The 18791-nt window shown below is 34.1% G+C and overlaps 1 protein-coding gene across 1 annotated transcript; it reads right to left on the bottom strand.

Annotated features, from left to right (window-relative positions):
- Positions 1 to 2051: 2051 nt before the first annotated feature.
- On the bottom strand, positions 2052 to 18762 carry LOC146993249 (uncharacterized). Its single transcript, XM_085807011.1, has 2 exons — positions 18521 to 18762; positions 2052 to 6145 (listed from the first exon to the last, which is right to left on the bottom strand). The coding sequence occupies exons 1-2, from the start codon at positions 18578 to 18580 to the stop codon at positions 4895 to 4897; spliced, it is 1311 nt and encodes a 436-aa protein (XP_085663137.1). The 5' UTR covers positions 18581 to 18762; the 3' UTR covers positions 2052 to 4894.
- Between the last annotated feature and the right edge of the window lie 29 nt (positions 18763 to 18791).

The raw sequence follows: 18791 nt of genomic DNA, 5'->3' as shown, positions 1-18791 counted from the left end.
AATGAAGATTTTTCGTTTTACTATTTTCCGTCGGGTCGGAAATACCCAAAACTTCAAGCTCCCATAAAGATTTCAAAGAAGCATTATTTACATGCAAGGAAAGACTTATTAGGGCATTATCCCTGACAGTATCATTTTCTTTACCCATAACCGTCCAACCCAGTTTTGTTTTGACTGCAGTTAAACCAGAGGGTAATTCTAGGTATTCGTCAGTTAACAGTTTACCAATGACATCTGCACCTATCAATAAATCAATTTCACTTTCCTCGCAAAATGTGTCACTGACCTCAATTTTCCTGCTTTTCAATTCCTCTATAATCTGAGCATTCTTGACTGTTGGAACAAATCCACATATCTTTTTTTCAGAAAAAGCTTCAAAACAACACCTAAAAGTGTTATCTAAACTGCTTATGTCAATAGCAAAAACAGAATGGGTTACAGGCGCAGTTTCCCTCCCCCCCAAACAAACCATGAATGACTTTCTCCTGTCGAATAGGATCAGCCTTCATTCGCTTCATAATTTTCTCCCCAACGTATGATCGTTGGGATCCCGAATCCAAGAGAATTCTAATTTTTCTCTCTCGATCTTTAACTTTAATTAGAACACATAAAGTTTGCAAATAAACTTTCTCGCTCTTACTGTTATTAGAAAGGGAAACATCCAACTTAGAGTCATTTTGTTTTACAGAACTAACATTCTGAGGACACATAAATTTTATATGATCACAACTGCAAATGGGGCATTTAATATTGGCTTTACATTGGTTTTTTAAATGGCCAATTCTTAAACATGAAAAACAAACACCTTTCTTTTGTACAAGTTGCCTCTTTTCATTTAAGCTCATATTTTCAGCTTTAAAACACTTAGCACTCATATGAGGCTTACCACAAAATATACAAACATTTTGCTTACCTTTACTGGTTTTATTTGTACTTACCAGCGCGGCAGCTGTTGCTAAATCTGAATTACCTGAAATAACATTTTTATTAAGACGCTTAACAGAATGAGTAAATCCTGATCGTGCTAATCTAATCATTTCTTCCGATTCTACTTCATGCCTTAAAAAACACATTAGTTTTTCAAGCGTTCTTTCAGAACTCTTTTCCTGTCCCTGTTCAGAAGTTCGACTCCGCTCCCAGGCACGTAGAATATTCTCAGGTAGGCACGACTCCACTAAAGGTCCCAAGAAATCAGCAAACTTTTCCTTGGTGCGTCCTAAGCTTTCCAGCGCTCGTAATTTACTTTCTATACTATCATAAAGTACTCCTAAGTCCGACGCCGTTCTGCCTGTTGTAGCATTCTTTGTAACAAGCCCAAGCAAATCTCTTACATAGATCTGCACCAGAAGGTCTTCTCTACCAAATCTTTCTTTCAGCTGCTCGATAGCTTTAGGATAATTCGCGGCGGTAACAGGAAAACTGTTCAAAAGTTGAGCTGCCTTTGAGCCAGGTACTGCACTTTGCACTAAGTACAAAAATTTATCTTCCGGCACAATATCCGCATCTTCATGAATTTTGGAGAATTGGCTCCAAAAGCCTAAAAATTCTCTTGCATCTCCAGAAAATTTTTTCAGTTCAAGTTTAGGAAGTTTGAACTTCCTGTTTTTATTTTCTTTAGGATCCGAAATCGAAAGTGAAGCAATATCTGTAGTAACATTCATCGAATTCAATTGTCCAATTTTATTCTGAAGTTTCACCTTTAAAGCTATAAAGGAATCTCTGTATCCTTCAGCCGTATTAAATTCATTCTCGAAATCCGCTTCCTTGGTTTGTTCTAGAACACTGCTTTGAGTACTGTCCAAGCGTTCAAATTTGTCAATTAGTTGCCCCAACAACACTTGCAATCTCTCAGGATCCGTACAAGTAGGCAATTCTTCTTCCACAATCTTCGTAGTTAACGTAAACGAAGTACGTTCACTTTTACGTTTTGCCTTTAACAACTCCATTTTAACAAAACGCCTAAATCAAAACTACTCGAAATCACACAAACGTCCTGTCAAACGGACGCCAAACTTTTATGTCGAAACTAAATAACGTTTGCATAATCCGAGTTCAGAAAACAAAACATTTATTTTACATATTTTAAAGAAATAACGTTCTGAAACAACATGTTTCATCTACAAAATCAATCGACGCTCTCACCAGAGCATTACGCCATCAAACTTGGCACACATCCAAAAGTTCAAATTGAAGAATTACAGAAGCGTTGTTGCCACACAAGAAAAGACATATAGTTACAGCTTCCCACAATAATAAAACAAAAACACACTTTTGAAAAATAGACAATAATAATAAAAAATAGTAATAATAAAATTCTTAACAATATTTTCTCGATTATGCAACACATATCATTCAGTAAGCATGCTGAAACATAACTTTTATCAGGAGAAAGCATTTTACCATATGTCAACACCAAACTTATACCCAAATGATAAAAGTAGTGGCTGCGCTAAAACACAAACCGAGACACCTTTTTACGCAATGACAATTTAAAGGCAAGGAAATGCCTTCTTCAATATTTCAAGTCATCTGAATGTTAAACAGTCAGTATCTGTCCATATCAACAAAAGTATAATGACCCATTACCAGTATAACAGTGGCAGTTATTATATACATATCATTTTGTACCCATGCTGAAACATATCACTTTTATCAGGAGAAAGCATTTTACCATATGTCAACACCAAACTTATACCCAAATGATAAAAGTAGTGGCCGCACTAAAACACAAACCGAGACACTTTTTTACGCGATGAGAAATTAAAAAAAGGACATGCCTTCTTCAATATTTCAAGTCATCTGAATGTAAAACAGTCAATATCTGTCCATATCAACAAAAGTATAATGACCCATTACCAGTATAACAGTGGCAGTTATTATATACATAACATTTTGTAAGCATTTTGAAACATATAACTGTTACTTTGATAAAGTATTTTATCATGTTAACACCAAAATTATACCCAAATGATAAAAGTAGTGGCCACATAAAAACATAACGCAGACACTTTTTTACACAACAAATTAAGGGCAAGGAAATGAATTTTTCAATATTTCAAGTCAATTATAATGATAAAGAATCTTACCATATGTTAACACTAATTTGATATCCACATTAATAATAAGGACCACCTAAAATACAACCCAGACACTTATTTACATAGATGCATAGAAATGAATTTTTCGTTACTATTACTTTTCATGTGATCTCAAGGTTAAACAGACAGCATACATGAGTAGAAAAAAAATAATAAGGAATTCACAATAATGTGTAACAGTAACTGTTAGATGAGAAAATATTTTTTCAACAGAAATAAATCTGAACTAACATCACTAGGCTTTGCTCAATTAATTTTTTGTGTCTTGTTACATGCATTAAAGTTACTAAACTTACTAGTCTATGAAATACAGCATCATTTGAATTAAAACCTACATTTTTTAAATGTTTAATTGCTAAACACCCATTATATTTTTGTTTATGCTTTAAAGTTTTTAATTTGCGCTCTTTTGCAATGCTTTTCTGGTTTAGTGTATCATTCTTTAATTTGCAATAATTATTTAAAAATGTGTGATGACCAAAGAATCTGCTTTAACACTTTCTGTGACTCATGAGCTTTAGGGCAATCATCTAGATTTAAAAAAATGTCATTTTCTATCAGTATGTCTAGAGTTAAGTTACATGCTATATCCCTCTGATGTGCAGAAAATAAAAATTCATTCTCAAATTCTTCAGATACAAGTTTTTGAATAACAACATAATTATATATTACTGAATTTAGTACATCAGGATGAGGATATAGAAGTCCTCTATCAAATCTTTTTATCCAAGACTGTCCTTCATTTTCTACAATTAATTCTTTATCAATAGTTAGATTGCCTTTACAAATATCACAGCTTAATAGTTTCACAACTTTATAACTACAGTAACCAGCTATATACATTAAAATTGGTATGTCATTTTGAACATTTTGTATATCTTCATTTGTAATAGTTATTCTTCCTGAGAAAGTGCATCCAATATTTTCTTGCTCCAGAGATTCAATACACAGGTTTTTACAATTTAGATAAATAGGAATTCCTCCATACTTTGATGATTTAATAACAGTTGGCAGAAGACTTTGTAATCTTAATTTTGCTTCAGTTTCATATACTTGCCTTATAGAAATATTATGTTGTGAACCAGCCAGCTGTCTATATTTTCCGAATCTATTCTCTAGGAGATCTGTCTGAACTTTTCCTGGTAAAAAGTAAGTAAATTTTAGCTCCTCAATGCAATACCTTGCCATTTCGAGCAACGAATAGCTAGTATGTGTTAATGCAAAATGTGTTTCCTTAGTTAGTCCACCACTAGAACAGCCTAAAAGTTTCCACTGATCTAACCACTCAAGTAACTTATTTAAATAAATATATCTAACATCATCATTTTGCACAGTTAACGGCTTTTGATACTCATTCATCTTATGGTGTCCTTTAAAGATACTTTTGACATTGACTATTGACCACCATGTAGATATAATTTTAATAAATTCAGCTGTTGTTTCGTAATTTAAAATACTATTTTCTTTACCAATAACCATTATTGCCTCTGCAAGACGACTGTCAAATATTTGTAATGCTAGCTTGACATTTTGTCTTTCCAAATTGGTTGGATACAGAGCTTTCAGAGTCAAACCATAACTATATTTTACAATTCTGCCTGCCTCTAATGAATGGAGACTTTTTATGCATGCAAATGCCGCTGTTTCGACCTTGGAAAAATTTTCAAAATTTGGATAAAATAAACATTGCCCAGAAGTTTTTTGATTTATCCAGTTGTTCCTGACACACTTCAAGATGTGCACTGAGTCAATAACAAAAAATAGTGGCCGAGATAAGTCTGCAGGGTTTTTATACACTAATTTTTGGAGGCATACAAAATAATGACATGTCTTTTTTTATTTATTGAATTATTGTCAGAGACAACTGCCACAATTCTATAACCTATATTTTCTAAACCAATTATAATTTTCTTAAGATATTGATACAGATCCTCAGCATTTAATGATTTAACTGGTAATATATGTGCCACATCCTTGAAAGGTGATAATAAGCTACGTATCATAAAAACATAAGCACTTGTAGCAGCTTTTTCACAGTTGTAGGCCATGCCACACAAATTTCCTCCTTTAAAATCGAAACATGAATTTAAATGCACTTCATCCATCATAATAATTACAGTTTTATCATTTTCTTCTAAATCCTTGCATCTTTGTTTAACATATCCTAAAAAGTCATCATTAAATTGCTCAGTAATAGGATTAAGAGAAAACATTGAACAAATTCTACGAATAGTACGTGGATGGGGAATAGAAATGTAACCTGAATGTCGTAAAAACTTGTATGCATGCGGTGAGATCGAGTTTAACAAACTGCAAAAAATAAGTAAATCTGGAGTATATCGATACTTCTCTTTCTTTACATTTAGTTTATTTACTTGCTCTGAAAGGAAGTTCAGTTCAGTTTCTTTTTCAGGTAACACTCTTTTCAATTCTGAAAGCATATCATCCACGATTTGTATAGAATTCTTAATATATTCTTCATTTTGTAAGTTATGAGACAGACTTTCAACTTCCTTTAGTACTTCTAGAAACATATTTACATTACTAATTTTTAGAGGGAAAACAAATTTACCAATAGATTTTATAGCGATGTTTTTAATATAAACACATACTGTTAAATCCTCATTTATTACTACCGATTTCTGAATTTCTGGAGCTGTGTCACTTAAAATATCAAGTAACATAGTTGAATTTTCAGTATGTACAGTTGTCCAAAATGTTTCTAAAATCTGATGTTCTAGGCAATTATTGAATTCAATTAAACTTTCAAATGATCGTTCATTATCATACCGTTCTTTCATTTTCAAACTTTCTTCTATCGCTTTCTCCAGGTATTTCTCTTCTAAACGAGCTTTCTTCTTTTCTGGTGACATTCTCGATACAGAATTTGATGACATGTAGGATGGGCCATCAGGGAACTGAGAAGGTATGCATCCTTTCTTCAAACGTAGCCTAGAAATTGGGGCTTTAATTAACTTCGCTGATTTCTCATCATACATTTCGATTTCTCGTATTATTTCATCTGATCGAAAATGTAATTCACATACCTATAAAAGAAAATATTCAAAAATCAACTTGTTGTGAGTACAAAAGTTAGATGCATGTTAATATTTAGTAACAGAAGTCAATAAGCCCTATGATTTAAATAAATAATTTGATACATAAATACGAATTAAAAAACCAGTAATATCATTTTAATTACGTGTATAATTTAAGTAATTTGTAAAATCTGGAATGCTCATCATAATGATTACAGCTTTATTTACATTTAAAGAAAATTATATATTTGAGATAATTGTTTACAACAAACACTGGTTACCAAATACAAATAATTACCTTGAATACATCATACCAAACTTTCATATATCATTACAAAAATTTTAAAATGAAACCTATTACGATTACTTAGTAGTTCCTTGTCATATAAATTATGATAAATTTGGAATAACTACAGAATCTGCCTGCACAGTATACTAAAAAGCATTTACAAATTATTGGCATTTATGTAACTACTAAATTTAGAATTATTCCTGTTATATGGAGCTTTATTTCATTCATAAAACTTTGAAGGAAAATATTTTTTTGAAATGATTAAAACAGGCAAGTGTTATGGAGAAAACGTCATGGCACCAATATGTTATAGAGAAAAAATCACGGTACCAATAAGGTTTCCTACTCTGTTCACATAACACTTAAGATTTTTTTTAACAGTAATATACTAACATCAATAAGCCCTGTACATTTGCGTTGTGTTTTCGGATTAACCCTGAAATCAATTTGAGAATGAGACGGGTGAAAATCATTGAGCACACACACAAAACGAAATAATTAAACATTGACTGATCTAGAAAAGTGAGCCTATTTATTAAAATTTTTAAGAGTTACTTAGTCCAGTAATTTGTAAGCAATTAATATTCAATCAGTACTGTTAACATATTGATTTTTACACAGTGCAGAATTAACTTAGTAAGCAAATCATATTCAAGCTGAACTGTAAAATATTGCTTTCTACAAAATGCATACCTCTACAGAGTAATATTACTTCTATCTTAGACTCAATAATATCAAACTATTATGGCTAGTACATTCAGATAAATATGATCAGATAAAACTTTGGATAAATTAACAATACCCTCCCCGGGGAGAAAAAAAAAGAATAATTAACAAGTTATACATTCCAAAAAAAAACATTTCACACAGAGTAATCAATACCAATGTAATTCTGGTTATTGCACATAGTAACTTTCTATTTTCAAAAGAATGATTTAACCGGGTAATATGTTAATTAAATCAGGCTATTACATCCTACAAGCAATTTAACTCAGAATAATCAATACCAATGTAATTCAGGTTATTGCACATAGTAACTTTCTATTTTCAAAAGAATGATTTAACCGGGTAATATGTTAATTAAATCAGCTATTACATCCTACAAGCAATTTAATCCCTAAGAGGAGCAAAGAAGCTCAACTAATGACACCTTTACCAATCAATCTTCACCAAGAAAGAAATTCACAAGTTCAATTAAATAATTTAATGAAGAATAATTTCCTTAACCAATCTGACTAATTTACATTCACAGTTTCAATTAACTAATTTAAATAATGATATATTTCCTTGGCCAATCTAATAATTTACTTTATGGACAACAAAATGATTTCATTAGAATTAGGTTAGTTTACTCAACTACAAAAGTTTTAATTCAACTAATTAAGTTATTTCAATCACTATTAACTATTTTAGTTGTTAGAATTACTTATTAGAAATGTCTAGTAAACTTTACTATAAGAATTGCCTATTATAAATTTTTTCTTTTTTTTATTAAATATCCGACCAACAAATAAAAGAAAACAAATAAAAGGAACTTAGCTTATGAAATACAAGCTGCAGATGAACAGGAGGAGGAGAAATGCCCTCATATTTAAAAATTATCAAGATGCCAAGGAGGACGGCTGCTGAGCGTAGTAGAAATGAGAAGAGTTCGTGGGTGGATAGTTTTCCAAAAAGTCCGGCAATTATTTTTGATTTAAGAAGCACTACGGAGGTTCTCTTTGATGTCCAATACAATATTGAAGTTAGCATTTTTGGTCGTGGGACACCGGAGCTAGCGATGCAGAAGACTCTTGATGGCGGCAATTAATTCTTAAAGATTTGGATTATCGATGTGGATGATACTCTATTCATGGAGGAGAGACTGAAATTTCTTCTTAACGGCGCTAGAACTAGGCATCACTCTTCTTTGCATTTTCCTATTTTAATTATCTTTGAGTAACTTACATATTAAGGCACGGCAATGAGGAGCCTATAATTTAGTCGAGGTCATAATGCGTGCAACTAAGTCCCTCGTTCAAAACTCCAGGGCAAGAGGCCCGTAGATCCAAAGGCGGAAAAATGCATTTTCCGAGATGAAATTCTGCTGCCAACGAGACAGCGTCAGATGGTAAGTAGAAAGTGCAAAAAAGTGTAAAAAAAAGTGAGCTCGTCCCCTAAAACAACCCGTTAAAAGGGAGAGCGCCGGACTGCCAAGTTGGCGCAACCCATTTTTCGCCGAAAGTTGAAATAGTTGCAACCACAGCATACCCTCATGTTATCAAACTCGCCAAAACCACTATTTTGAAACCTCAACGGAAAATCTATGTCGCCAAACCCTCGCCAAATAACCACCACCTGCGACCGGGGGAGATTAGGAATTTCAACAACCCTGCAAGGGTCCCAACGAAAGAACGCTGAAAACTCGCAAAAAGTGACTTTTCAACCGGAAAGAAGGCATTTCATCCCCCTTTAACTAAATAACAAGCGAAACGAAGAAAATCTACTCATTAAAGCTCATAACTGAAATGCAATTAAAGTTAGAAAAATGAAAGTTATGCCAAATTAAAGAGCTAATTTTTCTGCAACTAATGATATTAAATACTAAGAAATCAAATTAATTTTTGACATGAAAAACTGAGTTTATTACGTAGAAACAAAAATACTTATCCATTGTTTGCGTGTACAAGATTGAAGACGCAGTTCGCGTAAACTCGGAAAGCCAAAATATATTACACTAGAATTAATAGGCCCAAAAAGAATATAACCAAACTTGTGTAGCTCAAATTTTGAATAATTACAAATAAAAATTTTGATTTTTATGAATCACTTAATTAAATTAAATTCGCTACACAACATCCCTCCGATGATCGTGAAAAAAATTTTTTTGGCGAAGCCAAAAAAATTTTAGGACCCACAGACAATGGAAAAGTTTTACATAAGTTACTAAATACGAAGAGGGAAAAAAAACAGTACATAATGGTACCACATGTTAATCACAAAGAAGGACACACATACCTATTTATAATTAATCCTACCATAAATCATGTTTAGCAAATATAAATCCTACCAAAACAATGGTTAGCAAATCCAAATCCTACCATAATTGTATGGTTAGCAAATCCAAATCCTACCATAATTGTATGGTTAGCAAATCCAATCCTACCATAATTGTATGGTTAGCAAATCCAATCCTACCATAATTGTATGGTTAGCAAATCCATTAGTGAACCGAGTAAGAGGGTCAAGAAATGTCCCTGGCACACAACAAGCATACATCAAACAAAATAAAAATGTTGTCAAACAACACGTGACACGCCCTAAAATAAAATGTGAAAAGTAAAATGTAAAATCACGAAACCCCCCCAAAGGCAAATCAAGTGAAAAGTGTGTAAAAACAAAATATATGTAAATAAACAAACACCACTGAGTATACGAGTGTTTAAAGCAAAACAATTCAAGAGCTATTGGCGCTTGACACAAAATGTAAACAAACTAGTTCTTGCAATCACCCATTGAAGTGACAATATCAACTCAAAAGTACGCTTAAGGAAAAAGTGTACCGTATAAATTCTAAGTTTCCCTAACACACAGAGTTTCACTTCCTTAAGAACTGACACCCCACCAATACGAGAGGGCAAATGAGTAAACACCGCGACTGTACAGCGCCGACTAAACTACTAATAAATTCTTGGCATAAGAAAACTAAAAACGAGTTGCACTAAGAAGAACAGAAGGCAATCACCACGAAGAGTTGACTGGAAAACTATCTAGTCAAAAATTCTAATCGAAACAAATCCCGACTACCATGGCTAAGGGATTTCAAGAGAGAGAGAAAAAAAAATTTTGAACTTAAGAAAATGAGAAAAGCGGGGACCAGCCCAGCAAAACCTCCAAAAAAAACAAACCTGGGCTATTGAGACTAGAAAGTTCCCAGCCAAGACAACTTGATCACAACCTCACATGCCAAACATGTAAAATCCAAATGCAACACTCGACCAATGATAAGCCAAGAAGACTACAACAACTATACTAATTGATTATAAAATTTGACTACAAGAATACAATTACCAGAAACAAATAATAATTTAACCAAAATTGTATACAAAACACACTATTTCTCAAAATATTTCATTTCACTTTTCCGACACAAAACCATGTGTATCTCTAGGCCTTAGATGGTAAGGTGAATCGTGTGATGAGTTCTTTACATTATCTGTCAAAATTGAGTCATCCTTTTGAAGTGTGGGAAAAATAATTCTCTCTGGTACCTTCGTGAGTCTGTCCACGTGTATCGTCTGAATCCGATCAGGATTTGTAATTGAAGAAATTTTATAGTTAACTTTAGTCAGTTTCTCAATAACTCTGAAAGGTCCCTGATTCAATTTAGAGAGTTTTCTAGCCATACCTGGCTGAACTACCGGAGTGTATAAATACACCAAATCTCCCACTTTTATGTCCTTATCATGAGAATTCTTTCCACGTAAATTTTCTTGCTTATCAGCAGCCTCTGTTAAATTCTGATTGACTAATTTAAAAGCCTTTTGTAATCTCAAAACCAAATCTTTAGAATAATTGTTTGTGTCATCATAAGTTCTAAAATTGGTTTGCAATAATAAATCAATTGGTAAGCACAAATCCCTGCCATATAAAATAAAAGCTGGACATTCCTGAAGTGCACTATGACGACCAGTTCTGTGTGCCAATAAGGCAAAAGGCAGATGTCTATCCCAATCCTCCTGAGTTTGAGAAACTAAGTGGCTAAGTGAATTAATTAAGGTGGCATTTAATCTTTCTACTACACCATCAGACTGTGGGTGATAACTCGTAGTAGTATGTTTAGTAATCCCCAATTTCTTATAAACTTCCATTATAGCTTGAGAAATAAAATTAGTACCTTTATCTGTAACAATGTGCTGAGGTATACCATGAGTTGAAATAAATTGTTCTAATTTCTCAATTATGGATATGGATGTAGTGTCCTGCAAAGGATAAGCTTCAGGCCATCGTGAAAAATAGTCAGTTACAACCAAAATATATCTGTTGCCTGCCGTAGTAACTGGAAGGGGACCCACTATATCCATCGCAATTCGCTCAATGGGACGGGTAGCCATAGGCATTCTCATAAGGGGAGCCTTATGAGCAGGTCTATGACCCCTCCTCTGGATACAGGAGTGGCAGGACTTAATGTAATTGTGCACCTGTTTATGCATACCCTTCCAGAAAAAAGACTTTTGAACTCTATGAAGTGTTCTGTGATAGCCTGAGTGTGCAGCAGTAAGAGAATCATGATGCTCCTGCAAAATTCTTAATACTAGTGTTTTAGGAACAACTAGTCTATCTTGTTTCTGCCAACGTGACTTGGGTTTCTTGTATTTGCAATACAAAACATCTTCCTTTACAAAAAATATCTGAGAATTAGGTGTAGGAGACTTATTATTCTTAAGATCAGTTACAATCTGTTGGCAAGAAGGATCAGAAGCTTGTTCTTTTTTGAATAAATCCAACAATTCAGGAGTAATGGAAGTTTGAATTAACTGTGTAACATTTACTGCTCTAGATAAATAGTCTGCTGTTAAATTTAATCTACCTGGTTTGTGAACAATCTTATAATCAAACTGGGATAAACCCATAATCCAACGTGCAATTCGAGAAGTGGGATCTTTAAGTTTTAAAACATGAGATAATGAAGCTTGATCAGAATATACAGTAAATGGTTTACCAAGAAGATATTGTCTAAAATGTGCTGTGGCCCAAACAACTGCCAAAATTTCCCTCTCTACAGTACTATAACGTGTTTCAGGACCTTTTAATTTTCTACTAGCATAACAAATTGGATGTTGGAAACCGTTAGAATCTTCTTGACACAAGACAGCACCCAATGCATAATTAGAAGCATCTGTACAAAAGGAAAAAGGTTTAAGAAAATTAGGTAAAGCCAAAATGGGTTCATTCAGAAGTTCAGCTTTTAGAATATCAAAAGCATGCTGAGCTTCATGTGACCAATAAAATGGAACTTTATCTTTAGTGAGCTGAGTTAAAGGAAGTGCCTTTTGGGCAAAATTTGGAATGAACCTTCTGTAAAAGCCAATAAGGCCTAAAAATCGCCTAACTTCTTTCCTATTTTTAGGTGCAATAAAACTCTGAATGGTCTTTAAATTTTTATCATCAGGCTGTATAATACCCTTGGTAACTTTATATCCCAAATACGTAATTTGTTCTTTCAGAAAATGACATTTAGAAGGTTTAAGTTTTAAATTATGCTGTTTTAGTCTATCAAAAACTAACTTCAATTTTTCCAAATGTTCATCAAAAGTTTTAGAAGCAATGACAATATCATCAATGTAAATCCCTATTTTTAATGGTGAAAGATTGGCCAAAACTATAGACATCAACCTTTGAAAGGAACTAGGAGCATTTCGCATGCCAAAAGGTGTTCGTAACCACTCATAGTGCCCAGAAGGAGTCGAGAAACCACTTTTGAAGGTGTCATCAGGATGAATTTTCATCTGGAAAAACCCTGAAGTTAAATCAAGTGTGGAAAAATAATTTGAATCTCCTAACTGTTCTATCAATTCAATCATGGAAGGCAGAGGAAAACTGTCTTCTATCGTTTTCTCATTCAACTTGCGGAAGTCAGTGACTAAACGGTAGGTGTTATCCGCTTTCTTAACACAAATAAAACAGGAGCACTGTAAGGGCTGTCACTTTCTTGAATGATGTTGGCTTCAAGCAGCTCTGCTACCTGTCTATCTAATTCATCCCTGAGATGGTAAGGTACCTTGTAAGGCTTTTGCCTAACCGGAATATTATCACGCAAGTTGATGTTGTGTAAGATGGTGTCACACCCTGTTAACTTAGTGACTGAGGCAGCAAAGATGTTACTATACTGATTGAGAAGGTGTGATAAATGTTGTTGTTGCTGCTCAGGTAAATGTGTAAGATCAAATTCACCACCCCAAGACTCGAAATCCTCCCCTGTTTCTATGGTGGTGTTGTTTACAAGTTCAGAGTTATGTGTGATGACATTCACAGGTTGGGCACTGGCCAATTTCATTCCTTTATTGAGATGTAGTGTATTCGGTGAAAAATTTGCAATTTTGACATAAAATTCGTTAGATGAAGAAGTCTGATTAACTGACCTGGCTATGGAAAATTGACTTTGAGCATGTTCTATTAAGACAGTATCAGTAGTGAAATTTACAGAACGAGCAGTGAGCTTAATGATATTTTCAGAAAAAAGGTGGTAATTTATGTTTGGTTACAGAGTAACAAAATGACTGAGAAACTGAAGTTGAGAAAACCTTATTACTCATAGCACTAGGCTGACTTAGATTCCATTTAAGAATTACATTTGATCCTAAGAGTTGAGAAGTGGAGAAATCCAAATGCATATTGTGGTCTGCAAGAAATTTAGTTCCTAATAAAGCACCATACTGAGATGAAAGAGGTGTGTCAGTAATTAAAAATTCTGTTTCAAAATATTGTTGTTGAAATTCTATTGTTAAATTCATTTTTTATTTATTTTTACTTTTTCTGCAGCAATACCCTTTAAATATATGTTACATGAATCCAATGAGATTTTATTTCCAAAACATTGAATGTATTTAGCTTCTATGATGTTTACAGTTGCCCCTGAGTCCAATAAAAACTTTACTTTATTCCCCAAAATAGATCCCTCAACAATAGGCAAAGACGCCTCACTAGTGGATACTGTAAAAACCGATGGCACCTCCAAAAGGGATTTAGGAGACGAAACGGAGACTGGTTTCTCCCCACCCTGAATTAGTTTAAATTAAAACTTGGTGCTTGGGTATTCAAAGCATTTGTAGCCACACTTGTGGTATTTGGAGCACCCGAAACAGCTGGTGTGGTGTTATTAGAATGTCTCCTGGCTGTTTGGTTATTTCGAAATCTCTGTTGACCCTGTCTAGAGTGCTGATTAGGCACTATATTCGCATAGCAGTCCCTGCTAACATGCCCTATTCTGTTGCATCTGTAACAACGAGGCTGTCTGGGTCTTGAACGAGTACCTCGTGATATTAAACTCTGCACCTGTGTTTGGAGAGAGCCCATCATTTTTGTAAGCTGAGCTATATTTTCCTGCTGCATCTTAATAGCTGTAGTGAGCTCTGAGTTGGTTACCGATGGCGGTGTAACTGCCTTCTTGACTGCTGGCTTAGCAGCATTCACTGCTCTAACCTCAGCTGTTGCAAAATCACTACTAGCATGGCTCTTAGCCCACATGTCTTCCTCAATAATTGCATGCTGTTTAGCAGATGCAAAAGTTTTGTGATTCTGTGGCAGCAACAAGCGTCGCAAATGCAACTGCAATCCTTCGATAAACACTGACAGAAGTAAATCCTGTCTCTGTGCTTCTGCTGCAGGATCACTGCTTCTTTCCACGGGTACAGTTTTGTACGAAAGAGCCTCTATGCGTGCTGCAAATTGTCGCACTGACTCGTGTGGTTTCTGAAAAGCCTGAATAAGAGCACGGATGTTAGAGTGCAAATTGTGCACTGAACTGAACCTCTCTTTCAACGCTTTCACAACATAGTCAAGACTGGCTTCTTTCTTTAACCTAGGATTATTCCTAATTAATTCTGCCGCCTCACCTGCCACCTTGACTCTGATCACTGTTAACTTATCTTCATCTGACCAACCCACATGAGTGGCAATGAGATCAATCCTATCTAAGAAGTCATTCAGACTAATTCCCTTGTCTGCACCTGAGAACATAGGAACAGAATCTAGGGGATCAGAACCAAAAACTGATAGAGCCATTACTTCTTGACTCTCCTCCCAGTCTATTGCACTATTACTAGCCGCTCTGGCTGCTCGTTTTCACACTTTCTTTGGCATTTTAAACTGCGATCAGGAATTTCCAGCACATAAAGTAGGGATGTATCCCAATGTGTGATTAACACGCGTGCCTTTTAACCTTATGTTGCAAACATACAGTTGCAAAAGTGTGAAACAGTAATCCTCAAAATCAATATGTAAACATGCAATACAAAATTTTGCACAAAACAAAATACTTAACTAAACAGGTACTGCGTGAAAATGTTTGTGTTGGATACAATAGTTTTAAAGTCCAAATGTGTATCAGTAGTACATATCTGGTATGCAACCTCAAACAATAAGTATAAAATAAGCACAGTAATACGACCACTGTATAGGCCTGTCACTGTAACTAACTAACGAGTAGGGTTTCAGTAAAAAGCCTAGACATGTGGAAGAAAACTTTCACATAAATATGCAATAGTGCACATGACAATCACCAGTCTCAAGTCAAAATTAAGTTCCACTATAAGCGCAAGCCAAAAATGATGCAAAAATAAACAGCACAACAAAAATTGTTAAGTGCTAAAAATTTGGTTCGAAAGTTCACGGCACCAATATGTTATGTGACAAACCCAATGGCACGAATAATGTTATGGTGAAATAATCACGGTACCAATAAGGTTTCCTACTCTGTTCACATAACACTTAAGATTATTTTTTTAACAGTAATATACTAACATCAATAAGCCCTGTACATTTGCGTTGTGTTTTCGGATTAACCCTGAAATCAATTGGAGAATGAGACGGGTGAAAATCATTGAGCACACACAAAAAACGAAATAATTAAACATTGACTGATCTAGAAAAGTGAGCCTATTTATTAAAATTTTTAAGAGTTACTTAGTCCAGTAATTTGTAAGCAATTAATATTCAATCAGTACTGTTAACATATTGATTTTTACACAGTGCAGAATTAACTTAGTAAGCAAATCATATTCAAGCTGAACTGTAAAATATTGCTTTCTACAAAATGCATACCTCTACAGAGTAATATTACTTCTATCTTAGACTCAATAATATCAAACTATTATGGCTAGTACATTCAGATAAATATGATCAGATAAAACTTTGGATAAATTAACAATACCCTCCCCGGGGAGAAAAAAAAAGAATAATTAACAAGTTATACATTCCAAAAAAAAACATTTCACACAGAGTAATCAATACCAATGTAATTCTGGTTATTGCACATAGTAACTTTCTATTTTCAAAAGAATGATTTAACCGGGTAATATGTTAATTAAATCAGGCTATTACATCCTACAAGCAATTTAACTCAGAATAATCAATACCAATGTAATTCAGGTTATTGCACATAGTAACTTTCTATTTTCAAAAGAATGATTTAACCGGGTAATATGTTAATTAAATCAGCTATTACATCCTACAAGCAATTTAATCCCTAAGAGGAGCAAAGAAGCTCAACTAATGACACCTTTACCAATCAATCTTCACCAAGAAAGAAATTCACAAGTTCAATTAAATAATTTAATGAAGAATAATTTCCTTAACCAATCTGACTAATTTACATTCACAGTTTCAATTAACTAATTTAAATAATGATATATTTCCTTGGCCAATCTAATAATTTACTTTATGGACAACAAAATGATTTCATTAGAATTAGGTTAGTTTACTCAACTACAAAAGTTTTAATTCAACTAATTAAGTTATTTCAATCACTATTAACTATTTTAGTTGTTAGAATTACTTATTAGAAATGTCTAGTAAACTTTACTATAAGAATTGCCTATTATAAATTTTTTCTTTTTTTTATTAAATATCCGACCAACAAATAAAAGAAAACAAATAAAAGGAACTTAGCTTATGAAATACAAGCTGCAGATGAACAGGAGGAGGAGAAATGCCCTCATATTTAAAAATTATCAAGATGCCAAGGAGGACGGCTGCTGAGCGTAGTAGAAATGAGAAGAGTTCGTGGGTGGATAGTTTTCCAAAAAGTCCGGCAATTATTTTTGATTTAAGAAGCACTACGGAGGTTCTCTTTGATGTCCAATCCAATATTGAAGTTAGCATTTTTGGTCGTGGGACACCGGAGCTAGCGATGCAGAAGACTCTTGATGGCGGCAATTAATTCTTAAAGATTTGGATTATCGATGTGGATGATACTCTATTCATGGAGGAGAGACTGAAATTTCTTCTTAACGGCGCTAGAACTAGGCATCACTCTTCTTTGCATTTTCCTATTTTAATTATCTTTGAGTAACTTACATATTAAGGCACGGCAATGAGGAGCCTATAATTTAGTCGAGGTCATAATGCGTGCAACTAAGTCCCTCGTTCAAAACTCCAGGGCAAGAGGCCCGTAGATCCAAAGGCGGAAAAATGCATTTTCCGAGATGAAATTCTGCTGCCAACGAGACAGCGTCAGATGGTAAGTAGAAAGTGCAAAAAAGTGTAAAAAAAAAGTGAGCTCGTCCCCTAAAACAACCCGTTAAAAGGGAGAGCGCCGGACTGCCAAGTTGGCGCAACCCATTTTTCGCCGAAAGTTGAAATAGTTGCAACCACAGCATACCCTCATGTTATCAAACTCGCCAAAACCACTATTTTGAAACCTCAACGGAAAATCTATGTCGCCAAACCCTCGCCAAATAACCACCACCTGCGACCGGGGGAGATTAGGAATTTCAACAACCCTGCAAGGGTCCCAACGAAAGAACGCTGAAAACTCGCAAAAAGTGACTTTTCAACCGGAAAGAAGGCATTTCATCCCCCTTTAACTAAATAACAAGCGAAACGAAGAAAATCTACTCATTAAAGCTCATAACTGAAATGCAATTAAAGTTAGAAAAATGAAAGTTATGCCAAATTAAAGAGCTAATTTTTCTGCAACTAATGATATTAAATACTAAGAAATCAAATTAATTTTTGACATGAAAAACTGAGTTTATTACGTAGAAACAAAAATACTTATCCATTGTTTGCGTGTACAAGATTGAAGACGCAGTTCGCGTAAACTCGGAAAGCCAAAATATATTACACTAGAATTAATAGGCCCAAAAAGAATATAACCAAACTTGTGTAGCTCAAATTTTGAATAATTACAAATAAAAATTTTGATTTTTATGAATCACTTAATTAAATTAAATTCGCTACACAGCACAAGATTAAAATCTTTCAAACATAAAACTTCTTACCCACAGATCAAAATCTAATATCATAAGCATAAACATCGCATACCTATCAATAAAAGTAATAAAAAAATGTAAAGATACAAAACATAAAAAATGCAGTAAAATTGAACTTACTCTGGTATGTTTAGTAGGTTGAAAGCCATCTTTTCTTCGTAGACTCCTTATCCATTTCATCCGGAGTTCAGTCTCATTTGGAAACTTGAATACAGCCACTTTTGGTCCGTTTTTATAATTACCACGACATGTGGCTACAGCATTTATGAGGTATCGTATGAAATTATAAAAGCACGAGACAATATATAAAAAAAGCACGAGACAATATAAAAACTCTGTCGCTAACGCAAATAACCACTCCACGTTCGTCGCTCTTGGCTCAACTACGGGG

Source organism: Stegodyphus dumicola, chromosome X1, assembly GCF_044657685.1.
Source record: "Stegodyphus dumicola isolate Sdum_Otavi_A_Nest chromosome X1, ASM4465768v1".
In the NCBI taxonomy this organism is placed as follows: domain Eukaryota; kingdom Metazoa; phylum Arthropoda; class Arachnida; order Araneae; family Eresidae; genus Stegodyphus; species Stegodyphus dumicola.
Note: the sequence above shows the minus strand (reverse complement) of the source record. Positions and strands in the feature narration are given on the sequence as shown.